The 14,623-nt window shown below is 42.6% G+C and overlaps 1 protein-coding gene across 1 annotated transcript in view; it reads left to right on the top strand.

Annotated features, from left to right (window-relative positions):
• The window catches only part of LOC128298421 (rho GTPase-activating protein 100F), a 51,613-nt gene extending 38,353 nt beyond the window's left edge, over positions 1–13,260 (top strand). The window contains exon 12 of the mRNA XM_053034171.1: positions 504–13,260. Within this exon, the coding sequence (XP_052890131.1) occupies positions 504–2,239 (1,736 nt within the window). The 3' untranslated portion in view covers positions 2,240–13,260. The remainder of the gene's footprint in view (positions 1–503) is intronic.
• The last annotated feature ends 1,363 nt before the right edge of the window (positions 13,261–14,623 follow it).

Raw genomic sequence — 14,623 nt, 5'->3', positions numbered from 1 at the left:
GATAAAATTTAATTACACTCATCTCTTTAACTTTTGCATGAAACCAAAAAACTCTGTGATTCATGAACCATTGGAGCTTCATGAACCTTACTTGCAGTCATATTTTCATCTTTTTCATAAATTCAATTACAATAAATGAATTTTTCTTCATAAAGTACCACTACTCCGTGATTTATCGTTTATTGGAGGCTTATAAATCATTAGAGATCTATGAATCTATGTAAATGCATAAGACTATGAAGATTTATACATATTCGTACAGTTGTCTCATGATTAAAATTATAACTCTTCCCAAAAGAGCCGAATGAATGACTCTAATCAAAAGATTCATATGAGTGACTCTTCTTACAAGATTCATTAGAATAACTTTTCTCAACTGGTTCATTGGTATGACTCTTCTCAATAGAGTGAATATGAATGAATCTCCTCAAAAGATGCATTGAGCATAATATTGCTGGTAGCCTAATTCTTGCTCAACTTTTTGTTTTCTGTCCCCACCACAGGTACTGATACAATAAAACGTGGAGCATCACCTGCCTCGGTGAAGTTCAAGGAGTCTACCAGCAGCTACTCGCTTAAGTCTGACACGCAAAGCCGCATGTTGGCCAGCACGCGACAGCATCAGCAGGTCACCGGTGCACCGTACACGAACGGGTCCACCAGCAACGGAACCATCGGCACGGCTGCTACGACATCTTACGCGACCGATCTGCTACATGCCAGAAGCAGCGGTCTGTTCGCATCGTCGGCCGGTTCCGACTACCTATCGTCGACGTCCTCGATCGCATCCTCGGTTGCATCGTCCGCAGCTGGTGCTGGTCCGGCCACATCCTCCGCTGGGTCCGTCGGTTTGTACGGCAAGGCGAGCGCGGTGCCGTCCGGTGCCGTCAGCTCGGCACCCGTGACCAGCACGCTCAACATCACCACGTTCAGCCTGGACGAGAAGAACAACCTGGTGGTGTCGCCGTCACCGTCGTCGGCTTCGGAATCATCCTACCGGTCGTCCAGTCCGGCCTCGAGCATACAGCGCGACAAGTCTCCGAACAAGTCCGGTTCACCGTCACCGTTGCGCCGGCAGGATCCGCTCGATCGTGCGGACAGTTTGCCTTCCAGCGGTGCAACCGCCTCGGCAACGGCGGCCACCGTGTCGGCGACTCCCTCGACATCGGCGTCCAGCGGAGGAAGCTCGTTTATGTCGTCGCTGCGCAGCCAAACGCTCGGCAGTTATCAGTTCCCGTCGACCAGCCTGAAGCTGACCAGCCAGCTGAGCAGTGGATCGTCCGGTCAGGACGTGTCGGACGACGGCAGCACATCGTCGCTGTTGCGCAAACTCACGTCGTCCCTGTCGCGCACAATCGTGAGCAATACCGGCACGTTGCCGCTGTCGCTGGGCAGGGAAAAGCTGTCGGAACTGTCGTCGACGGGGGCGGCCGGTACGGCCGGAGCGGGCAGCAGCTCCGCGGGTGCGTACTCGAGCAGCAGCGGCATCGGTAGCATCAGCAGCAGCATTAGTAGCAGCATCGGTGGAAGCAACAGCAGCAACAACAGCAACAGCGGTGGTCTCCGCACGATGAGTAGCTCGCTGGGGTACACGGGCATCGGTAGCGGGGCGTCCGCATTGGACGGTGGGTCGTCCGGGACCGGGTCCAGCTCGGTAACGACAGCCGCGGCCGTCACGAGCATGAACATCTACGGCACGCTACCCAAGAACTCTTCCATTTACTCCTCGTACGGGGTCGGTTCGGGTACGTCCGTGAGTGCGTCGGGCGGAGGGCTTTCGGGGTTGCTGTCCGGTACGACCAGCTCGTACGGTATCAGCGAGCGGCTACGGGCGCTCACGACGGGTGGCAGTGGTTCGGCCGACGGGTCGACCGGTGGGTCTGCCAGCATTGGCGACAGTGGCGCCACCGGGTCGTCCGCGGGCGATCTCGACAGCAGCGGGTACGATTACGAATCGTCCGGCTTTTCGTCCGCCTCGTACAGCGGCATGGCCACCAGCGGGGCCTCGATCGGGTCCGGTGGTGGTCTATCGTCGTCCTACTTCAGCACCGGCAGCAACAGTAGCCCATTCGCTACCGTGTCCGGCAGTAGTACGAAGGCACCGGATACGAACCCGTACCGGGTACCGTACGCCTCCACCAACCCTTTCCTGCCAAGCTTTAACCCGACGAGTGACGGTAGTAATGGTCGCGCCGACTTAAAGACATCACTAGACGACGAACCATTCGACATGAAGTAAGACACTCGCACACCAATCTCCAAACAGGGTAGCAAAGGGTAACGAACCGAAACCGTCAGTATTACCATGACAAACCGCCAGCTATTTGCCAGTTTTTTTTAGCGAGCAATCTATGCTCGTGCCATAAGTTTTTTATTGAGATGTTACAAAACACTGGAGGGGGATAGGGAAGCAAACAATCAACTTATTCTCGTTTTAGTACCATGGATAGCGTAAGATGTACTAACTCGTTGACGTTCACTCACATACACACGTTCGACTTCAACATTGTAGTTCTATTAGATGATTGTCATTCTTGGAGTGAAACTCGAAACAATTAACCATCTACAACGTCTTACCGTTAGTGTCGTTTTTCTTACGTTGGTTTCACCCTACACAGCTATGTTCATGTTATTATTGTGGAGGATATTAATGTGACACTCGAACTCATCTACGATCGGAAGAGTTTTGGTAGTCGAAATTGGCAACAAAAAAAACAAAAAAAAACAAATAAACTCTTTTGCTTAATGATACGTGCGTTGTTGTACTAAAGTAAAAACACAGACAAAACCCGAGTAAGTCGATAAGAAATTTAGCAAATCAGGTAATGAAGTAGTAAAACATATTGCAGATAATTAAGCAAAGGAAATAGTATGAAAATCAACAACCAAACGTGGAACGAAAAGTATGAAATAAGCCAACGGAAATGTTAAGTTGAGAAGCAAGCGTAAAAATGAGAAAAAAAACGAAGTAAACACGTTACTAAATTCTCGATAACGAAAAACAAAACAACACACACACATATAGACAAATTTACGTATATTCGATACGCTTTAACCGTGAATGTGGATGAAAAGAAAGAAGATAAGATACTAAAAAAGGTACTAAAAAAGTACTCGACGACAACAAACGCGTCACGGATAAATGACATTTGTCATCGTTTGGTAACGATTGTACAAATTGGAAAGGTGGAAAGAAAAGGTGCAATACAACAGAACTCAAAGGTAAGAATATTGCAACAGGAAGAAACACTATTACAAGAATCAGACAGGAAAATTAGAATGAGAAATGGGAGCGCTTGCGGTAGGAAAGACACATACAATAATATACAGTGAAACCGAACAAGACTAACACTTTTGGCCGTCGCCATCTTTTTCGCTGCCCCTGCAGGGAAACCAAACCCGCGCACTAGCACGCTAGTGTGTATGAGTGTGTTCGTGTCCGTGGTAGCAGGAAAAGTGGCGTTTGGTGGTTTAGGAAGCGAACACAATTACAAAGCGAAGCATACATTTACACGTTTACATTGAAAGCTGCCTGTTGAAGGGGCACGAGAAATAATAAACAAACAAGCACCCTTACTGCTTGCTGCACGGTTAATCATATTGTATGTGTGGTGTGTGTGTTGGAGATAGTGAGAGAGAAAGAGAGCTAGAGAAAGAGAGAGAAAGGGAGAAAGAGGAAGTGTAGATGAAAGAAGCAGAAGAATATTAGGACAAGATAGAGCTTTCGTTCCATCTTATGATTATGCTATGGTAGTAGCACACATACACGATCGACACCATAAAAACGATGATCTTCTTCATCCTGCCGGTGTCGGTTTCGTTTTGTTTGTGCAGCGATGTACGAACAGTTAGTAATATTAGCAAATTTAGAAATCGATCCAAAACGCCAACCACGCGTTGGCGTGCGAGTGTTGGTTAAGTTTGTTAGCGCGGTGTTTGTATAAGTGTGCGTGAGGTTTTTGTTAAAAATGTGTGTAGGGCAACGGTGCTGTAAGTGGTTGATTTGCATTGGTTTTTTTTATTTTACTTTTTCTTGTAAATAGTTCACCAAAGTACGACCAGCGCAAAGGGCAGAAGACGAGGGGGGAAAAGCGGAAGAAAAACCAAGGCAACGAATAGCAGTTAAACAAAAGAAACAGGAAATCGTACATACATACAGGAAGGATTAGTATCATTGTATCACCATAGTAGATCGCTACCTTTATGCTATAGGTTACTCTAACGACTAACACACCCATACTATTCAACTATTATTAACCCCCTTTTTGAGTCGCGTGTGGAGCGAATGTAGAGCCACAGTTGCCGCCATCACATTCCACATCTAGCCGGTACCAAGAGAGCGATCCTACACGGAGTACTAATGTGTGCGCATTTAATGTCAATTTGATGTCGTGTTTAGCACAATCGATGGCTTACGACAAAGAAAGGGACACACACACTCACACAAAAAAGATTAGATAACAATGAGGATAGTTTGTTGTTTCTCGTGTGCGTGCTTCTGTTGTTCAGGCCGACAGGCCGACAGAATCTCATCGAAATTTGGTTCTTGTGTGTTTATACTAAAATTGTTCTAAATTCTGCTGCCGGTTTTGCTCCTTCCTCATTCGTGTAGGAGTGTTGTACAATTTATTGCCTAAGAATTGAACCTGAAGGAGTGAAGGAATTGCACGAAGCGAAGAAAAGATGGCAAATGCAGGAAGAAAGCTGTACTCCAATACACATTGTCGTGTTAATATCTCGTCTTGTACAACTAGGGCGTTGCGCTGTAAGCATAACGGCACCTCAAATCAAAACTGTTATCCCTTAACCGTTTCAACATTTTATCCGTGCAACTCCAAAGCGCCACTCAATTTAATCGCGCCATCTAGCTGGAAAGTTATTGCGTTAGATTTGGTGCGTGGTGTCTGGTGAGTATCACCGTGACAGTTGTTTTAATTTGATAGTTAGGTTTATGAACGAGTGTAATGAATTGCTGTTTTGTGTTAAACGTAATTCTACGATTGTTCCACAGATGATGCCAGGCCACATCATCCATTCTAGTACGTACGCGTGGTGTTATCGTTTAGTTCGTTAGTGTAGTTGGTGATTTGTTTCCTTCTTAAGCGTCCCTTCGAAACGGATCATACATGTTCACGAGGCAATATAAGGAGCATCATTTTAACAAACACGATCATTACAATTACGCAAAAGCTTTAACAATATTAAATAATAATATAGCGAGGGTGTTGAAGCAGCGCAAAAAAAAGGGAGGAAAGGAGGGAGAACACGTGCTTGGGCTTGTTGATTGTGCTTTCTTCCCTTCTGGTAAAATGGAACCCTAAACACCATAATCATCGTCATTAGTATCGTCGTACATTCTTCCCTTGGCTACAGGGTAACCACACAACCCGTTACGAAGCTAATGAACTTAACCACTCGATATAGAACCCTGTAAATAAGAGTCAATTTCGTTCACGGATCGCCATGGCGAGTAAATGCGAGGAATTTAACCGTTAAAGTATATACGGACGGACACCATACGGACACTCACACCCAAATGAAAAACATACACACACACACACGTACACTGACAACAGAACGAAAACGGAGGACATGTTAGGACAGCACGAAAATGGACAACCGCTACAATGGCAACTACGAATTAGCTCTACTATTCATAATCTAACGTTTTAAACATACTGTAACCCTCAAGGCAAATCAAGTCGTGCTTCGTTGGGGGGGGGGGGAGTTTTCGGAGTAGCTTAGGGCCTTAAACACCAACACCAGTAAACGAAAGCAAAGACAGTGAACAAAAACATTACGCAAACAAAACAAAACACAAAAAAAAACCCGAAACCCACTCCCAGTGGGGGGAAAATCACAAATCCGCATAACCATTACTATTCCAACTAACCGTTACTAACCGTTACTACTTGGACAGGTTTTTTCGCAAACCGTTTCAAAAAAAAAACTTCAATATTATCGCTTACAGTGGGTGCGGGAAGGGGGGGATGGGGTGGATGGGGACACGAAACCCGAAAGTACCGATCATTAACCGATTGAACAGTATTTACGTTTTACGAACTGCTAGTTTAGTGATTGGGTGAGCTGTAACTTCGCTTTCCCCACTCATTCACACATCTACACACTTGTTCGCACAACGATTCATCGTCTCGATCTCGTACTCACTACACATCTATACACACACAAAATCCATCCGGAAATGGATGGGAAAGGATAAAGATAACAGGGATATCTACGCACACAATCGTATCCTGATAACCTTTGGGACATTGCGAAGGGAACCGTGCACGTGTACTGTTGCATCGAATGCCAATGCTGCCAATTGTGACAAGCCCCAAGCTGGCCACCATTTTGAATGCTGAAAAATCGCCCGAAGCGTCTCCGTCGTATGTATGCCGTCGCTGCGTCGTTATTCCACTGCTGTTGCTGGGTGTGTGCTGCTGCCGTTCTTCTGTTGTTGGTAAGAAAGAAAATCTAATTGTTTGTTATGTGTACAATGCTGAAGTGTTAAGCAGCAAGCGAGTAAGTTGCTCCAATAGATAACCTTCTCGTTTATATGTTATTGTATCCAGATCTGGAAACCGTGCACTACCTATCCAAATCCCGAAAAGACGAGCGATAGAAGATGAGATAATGAGGGAGCGAGACAGAGAGAGAGAGAGAGAGAGAGAGAGAGAGAGAAAAAGAGAAGGAGAAAAAAAAACACATGCACACCGAATATCATACCGTTTCATATCGTCAAAACTCTACAAATCACATTCTTACACACCGTTTACACAGCCCCTGCAACACGAATCTGGTGATGAGAATGATAGGTATCAAATATACATATATATGTATACATAATATATATATACAAATACTTATATATATATACTAGCAAGAGCGAAATTCAACTAACGAAAACACGACCCAATCAGCAAATCCATAAGCGAAAAGATACGTATTTCCATTTCGGTCCGCACGTAAAACAATAAAAAAAAGAAAGCAAAAAGACAAGTGGTGCATCCCTGATGGGAATGATCGGCCACGTACAATGGCAAGCCCTATCGGGATGGAGAGGGCACGTGCGCGGATTTTTTTTTGCGCTATGAGTTTTAGGAGCTTTATACAAATGCCCCCTGTAGCAGCGAGACAGTGGTAGGTAGGGAAAACGGCTGTAATGTAAGAATGTGGATAGGACATGATACATACAGACAGATCATTATTAACCTGTAGAGCGGCACCGTTACCATTCGATAATGCTCCCTGCTTTACCCCACATTAGGTCTTGCGGAGCACCCAAATTTTACCTACTTACTCAGTTCCTTCGCAAAGGTTAGACAGGAACGAAAAGCAGACCCAGAAAAGTAGGCGACATCAACAGCATAACAGCGAAAACAGTATCGCCTAAAGGTATGCAATTGTGCAGCAGATCTGATTGTCTCTCGACTCGTGGGTACTAGCTTATCTGTAGCACGCTATAAGGCACAAAGAACCATACCATATTGCATACTTTTGGGTGGTTCGCGCGCAACCTGTAACAACCGGTTGGGATAAACCTTCGAGGGGTAAGGTGTACAGCTAGACCAAACGAAAGAAGAGTGAATGTTTTCCCATATTACACAACCACACCAATATATGAATATTCACCCATTTCCCACATGCAAAATGCACCCGAATGCTTCTTGACCACTTCTCCTACCGGATCAATCTTGCTGTGTATCATTTCATGTCGCTCATTTGTGGAAAAGAAACCCGTACATTAACATTCGTTCATTGTTTGCAGCAGCAAAATGAAAAAAAAAACACACACACACACACACAAAAGAAACGCATTTATGAAGGCAAATCTAACTCCAAAAACCAAAGAATTCAAACTGTAATTAATGGAACAAGACACAACAGATGCTACTTACCGTAAGACAGTGAAAACCTTTGATGAAACTATAACTTGGGCGCGCAAAACTTACAAGTAACTACTGACTTAAACGGAAAGAATCAACAAATAGTTACATCACTTCCCACGAGTGATTTCGAGCGGACACACATACAAACACAATTTGGTGAAAGATAACTCGCGTGTATACCAAAGCTGATAGCAGTAAAGTATGAATAAAAACTACAACAACCAAAATGAAACAAACAAAAAGATAACAATACAGACGAAACAACCGTATGTAAGTATCCGATAATGTAGCGTTTAAGTTATGATAGGTTGTTGTTTTATTTTTCGACGTACATAATGCACTTTACGACTGGTGAACAGGATTGTGCAAACAAAGGAAAAAACACTTCAATCAAGTGAAGAAAATCGAAATCCAGCAATACGGTAAAGTCTAAAAAAAACATACGGAAATAACAAACAAACAAAACCAAACGAAAACACATGGAAACAAACGGAACAATCAGCCTACAGCAACTGAACTTTGCATTTGAGTATTTGCTCGCAAACGTAAAAAGAAACAAAACTCGTTTTCTACACCTAAGTATTTTCTCTTTCTTTTGAAGGATCTTGCAACCGTTTGTTGCTACTCGAAGCGAAGCGTAAAGAACGGGTTTCTTTAAATCATTTGTCATGAAGCAATGTTACACATCTTTCTGGTACCAGGCAGTGTGAGGGATGTACCGGTTCTGCAATCCCACCAAATTTGCCACATCGTTTTCAAACACAAAAGTGAATACAACCGGGTAATTATCGATCCACCGGCAAGCAGACAAGCGAAAAGCTAGGATGCGAATGGCGAATTTAGCCACCGACGCGGTGTGGACAGCGCGTTGCAGTTTAAGTTTGTCACGCGAATTGCATACCTTTTGGCGCATACCATTCCATTGCGTTTGAAGAGCGGGCAGCTTTGTGTAGGAAATTATTCAGCTAAAGGAAAAGGTCCTCTTAAATCTGCTAAGTTTCGCAGCAAAATCGTTACGTTGAAGTAAACCGACGTTGCTTTTTTCGATCGCTGCAAAAAGGACTTTAGCACTAAGCGCATCACGGAACCAACCTGGAAGGCATGGAATGTGTGTGATTGTTTCTGGCCCAACGGCAGGTGTAGTAGGAAACGAGATAACAGAAACCGAAAAAAAATAAAACTTTAAACAACTTTACACAATCGTTTGCAATCCGCCCCGCCCTCGAGCGTTTATTCCCTCGCAACAACTTACACTTACTTCTCAAAGCACCACGGCACTCACAAGGAGGGCGCCCTACCGCGCACAACGGAAGTGAAAGGGGAAGGGCCCAACCCATGCCCTTTCTTTCCCATCCTCGGTTCTGGTGCGGATTCTCGATGGGAGCTTTAAATTCCAAGCATATCATATCGACGGACGGCAAAAAAGGCAGACAATGCGGTCGGGCAATTAGTGTCCGTACTGGCGGGCACAGGCATTCTTAACACTACTTACATTTTACTGCTAAGCTGACTAGTGGAAATGGGAAGAGTAACACAAGAGAAGAGAGGAAAAGAGAGAGAGAAAGAAGGAAAAGGGGAGAATAGGCAAGGTCACTATTCAATACGGCGAGAGGAAGGAGAATAAGAAAGGAGCATAAGGGAAGGTAGGTTGGCATCGCACACGACAGTGAAACTAACCTATTTTTTGATACAAATTTACAATACGATAAGAGATTGCATTAACCATGGCGTTCCTTGGCGCACGCCATTAGAACATGAAGCAAAAAGCGCAATGGACTCAACACGCGGTCGGTGCACTGAGTGTGTCAATGGAACGAATGCGACGATCGATTGTGAATTCTATTTGGTGAAGGTTACAGTGGTAGGATTTTTCGGGAAAAACGAGAAGAAATTGTAGTGTGAAAGAGAGCGAAAGAGGGAGATGAAAATTTTCCACGATCATGGGTCGAGAGCGAGTGAAGTTCCTTCTGAGGACAGGAGCTGAATTGCATGGGTATATCATTGTATTGAGTTGTAATGCGGTTTGCATACTGGAAGGGAACGCATTGTACCTACCGATACTAGCGCGATTACGTTGATTTTAAACCGTGACTTTGAGACACAAGATTGTTTGCTATTTTATCAACAATAATATGTAAAAAGAAACGCATGATTGATCGTTCGAAACATCCTGTCCTAAAAAATTGGGGTGCTACAGGTGAAGTACCATGCGTCTCCATTCTGTGCTTCTCTGCAGTTGAAGTACCATGCGCCTCCATTGGGTATCTCCCTACTAACGTTCCTGTCCTAGAAGCTTTTTTGCAGGACCTCACGCGCACACTCATCTCGACGCTTTATGATACGCTTTTCCAATACCTAATTGATTGCACCAAAGAGCCGTTTACGTTTACAACTTTAGTACAGCGGGAAAGAAAGCAACAGAAAAAAGCAACAAAAAAAACACGATAGAATAGCTTACACTGTTTGTGAAACGAACAAAAAGGACTTACAATTGCTTTTTGCAACGAATTTCAACTATTGCTACTCTATCTATTTGCCAGCTAAATGCATCTGTTTAGAGCAGTTTGTCAACAAAAAGAAAATACTCTGTGTTTTCTGCAATGGAGCTCTAGATGTGATGATCATTTAATGTTTCGTTCTCTACATTTAGCCAACTTTACCTTTTTTAGACTGCACACTCTATACAACCGCCAGTACATACATTTTTTACGCACGAAATGTCACGGAATACGGGCTGATGGGACAGCGTTCGCTCAGTTCGTTTAGAACGCTAAGGTTAGACGGTGATTAGTGCAGCTTATACTAAAACAAGAAAACGAAACGTCTTGTTAGTGTGCGCGGCTAGGCATTACCGGCAGGCAGCAATTGCATATTGTGAAACAGACCAACACCGGTGACGATTAGCAGCATTCAAAAAGTGGACGGGGACAAGGATAAGGGCCATTAAACTCATTACACGTAAAAACGAAGTCTAGAAGAAAAGGGAGAGAAGATATTAAAATAGTATCACTGTGCAAGTATCCTTTCGGGTGTCCCAAGATAGAGGTAGGGGAAGGAACCAAATTAACTAAATAACGAACAAGCAAACAAGAAACCAATGACTAACGCAGAAGACGTAGACAGGCACAATGTAAGGATCTGGAACCATTCACTAACAGAAGCGAACAAATGGAGCAAAGGAAATGCTTAGCTGAAAACTAAACAAGAAGATAATTTTCGTCACGAATTGTTTTTCTTTATTAGTGATATTTTTGCCTTTTTTGGAATGGAGCAAAAGAGTGTAACAATCACAGCTTCGAAACACGTTTTAGTGTGTATATAGGGTGTGTCGTTAGCAGCAAACAACAGGTGAAGGCTATTATTTAATTAGTGAATGTAAAACATTCGTATGAAAATCACAAACCAGTGAGATATACATTTTCCTACCAGCAAAACTTTGTTCTTTCTATAATAGTTTTGATGTAATTACTGTACTGTACTGTACGTCATAAAGCGGTTCGCTTGCTATCTATGCGTTCTAGGCTCTTGCATCGATCATTTGCTATGAAAGCACGCATAAAGAAGAGGATTTGATTAATTTATTTAATCTACCAACAGTTTGAATTTAGCATTACTAGCCCCAATTGGTATAAATTAGTAAACTTTATGTTATCCATTTTTTTAATTGCTTCAATCAATTCCGCTTGGCTTGTAACTGACACGTAAACTATGTTAGCTGTTAATTTCATTTTCAAGCTTCATTTAGTGAAAGCATATGAACAAACAAGAAACAAAATTATGCCTAAAATCAGAAAAACAAACATAAATGATACAACATTCCCGCATGCACTGTACGAAAAGCGATACAACACTCATACAAGATTCATCATTATCGTAGCCTAACCATAAACCATTAACGTCATGCTAAACTATTAAACCCCGAAAAAGATAATCTGAGCGATAGAGAAAAAGAAAACTAAAGTTAGAGAGAGAAAAGGGAGAGAGAGAGAGAGAGAGAGAGAGAGAGAAAGAGAGAAAACAAACAAACGAATTACACTCAACAGCGCAAAATGTAATAGAGTTGTAGTCAAAAACACAAACTGAACAAAAGAACGAACAGTAAACGAACGTATGTTCCATTTCCCATTGCACTGGTAAAAACATACACACACACATCACATACTGTAAAACAAACATGTTTCTCCTTCATCCCCCATGGTTAAGGTGGGGCGGAATGGTTCGGTATTGTTTGTGCTAGTTAGCAACAAACCATTTTCATTTCTCTCCGGTTCGAGGTACAAGCGACAAATACAGAAGAAACAAATAAGTAACCGCTCAAATGCTCATACATAAATAAGGCAGTCGTCGAGGATGAAGGTAGCGAAGAGGAACCGAAAAGGAAGCCTCAGGAATATTTCCCATTGTGTTTGCGCCGTATGCATCAGTACGGTGTCCTGTAATTTCTAATGGTTAACCTTAATCCCGGGACTGTCCCATTCCGCCCCGAACGAATGTACCATAAACCGACACATTCAAAGGCATACAAGCGTGAGGTTTAATTGCGAACCAAAAGCTAAAACACTTACACACACACACACACACACACAGCTTACAGTACGATCCTGCGTGTCGTGTCGTGCGCAGGAAGCGGAAAATTGCAAGGAGATAATACTCTATATGTCTCAACCACTGCCACAGCGTACGAAGATATTTAATGTGTAAAGGAAGCTTACAAACCGGTAACAAAACCCAAACACACACTTGGAAAGTATGGTGTTTTCCAAATAACGACAAAATGAAGGCAAAATTAACTTAAACAAGCAAAAACAAATCCTAACCCTTAATACCACAAAAATGCAACGGTTAGCGGGTGTGTAAGTGGTTAAGTAAATCGACATTCCCTTTATCGTCATACAGCAGTAGTAGAAAGCAGAAAGGAAGAAAAACACAACAGCAACAGATTGAAATAAATAAACACAAAACAAAAATACACGGAATCGGAACTAGGAAGGATTTAGAAAGAAAAAAACATAAGACAAAAGGAAAGCAGCGTGTGTAAAGAAAATCACACACGATTGAATTAAGGATAACAAAGAAGCAAAATAATCGCTGCTAGATTGACGCTACTAGGGTGTACGGTTCGGTACGGTACATTGAAAGTAACTCGTGTAATGTAGGAACAAAAGTATGCAAATAACGAAAATGGAGCATAACAAAGAAAAATAACAATAGCAGCAGTACGATTAAAACTAAAACGTCAAACAAATAGTGTCGAACGAAAAGAAATTGGAATACCCAACAAAAAAAAAACCAACTAGCTACATACACACAAACAAAGCGAGAAAGAGATCGAAATAGGAGAAAAAAACAAACAAAATAGAAAACTAAACGTAAAGTGACAGGAACGCGGTGAAGGAAAGCGTGAAATTACAACAAGAAGCAGCAGCGCGCATTAAAGAAGAAGAAAAAGTGGGGGCAAGGAAGATAAATTCAAAAAATCGGTAAAATATTAATGAATATTTAAAAGATATGTTATGAATATATATATAAATATATACATGATAAATATTGAAACACAACATGAACGACACTGTATCAGAGCACTTTGTATGATGACAGAAATATCCGAAATGAATGGAAGAATACTACGACCATGTGGACAGTGAAATTGAAATTTATTTGATTATAGCGTACCTAGCGTATAGGCAAGAGTATTCTCCGTTTGATGACACTCCACATTGATAACTTCGAAAGGAAGACGAAGATGGAAAAAGAACAGAACAGATACAGCAGATAGAAAACGTATTTACAAGTGTAAGTGATAAAGTGATGAACAAAACCTAGCATCATTGTTGATTTTCGATATAATTTTTACTTGCTGCTGATTCACTTCATCCCCCAATACTGATGCAATTACCATCACCGAACTTCAAACAGGTAAATTTTGACAACATAAATGATGCTATATACAACGAGAACTGTAACCTCCAGTATGTCCCTGCAATAACAATTGACGAAGCTGTAAACACCTTTAATGCAACACTTACGCGAATTATAAACGATAATGTGCCTCGTTCTAGGCCCTCGCGCAGTCCACCTTGGTCCAACCGAACACTAAAACTACTCATAAGAGATCGAAAACAAGCAATTAAAAGGCAGCAATATTTGCCAACAGGTTTTTCGATGTTTTCCAACTGCGGATTATAAATTCCACATCAATCATGCCATCAGCAACCTATCTCAAAATTGTATCGACTTACAAGACCTCAACATCAATAGGTGCAGTGTCATGAGCGTTGACAGAATGCTGACAAATTTGTCAAGTGACAAAATCAGCTCGTCAACTGTGAAAAACCACTATACCGTTGCCTCGCACACAATTTTTTTCAGATTTGCGATACTTGTTTTTCAACAGGTGGAATAAATTTGTGCTACAGGTGAAATAACCTGCAGCGTGGAATAAATTTGCCCATCACTATTGCATTGCATACCATCAAACCCGTGAGAGCGATCGCTAATGTAAGAAAGATCAATAAACGGAAAGCTTCCTTCATCTCGCTCAAACTTTCCATCGACTGGTACGAAATTCCATACAAACCTGGCTGTTCTCAGATTTCCGATACCAGGAGAGCATGTTTTTCAAGAGGTGACATCTTCTTTTCCCCTCTCCCCCCTTCTCCCTTCATCGTTCACTTCCCGGCGCTTCGCGATGATAGTTGCAAATCCCAAGTGCAAGTGAGATGGATGAAATG

Source organism: Anopheles moucheti, chromosome 2 (assembly GCF_943734755.1).
Source record: "Anopheles moucheti chromosome 2, idAnoMoucSN_F20_07, whole genome shotgun sequence".
Lineage (NCBI taxonomy): Eukaryota > Metazoa > Arthropoda > Insecta > Diptera > Culicidae > Anopheles > Anopheles moucheti.
Note: the sequence above shows the minus strand (reverse complement) of the source record. Positions and strands in the feature narration are given on the sequence as shown.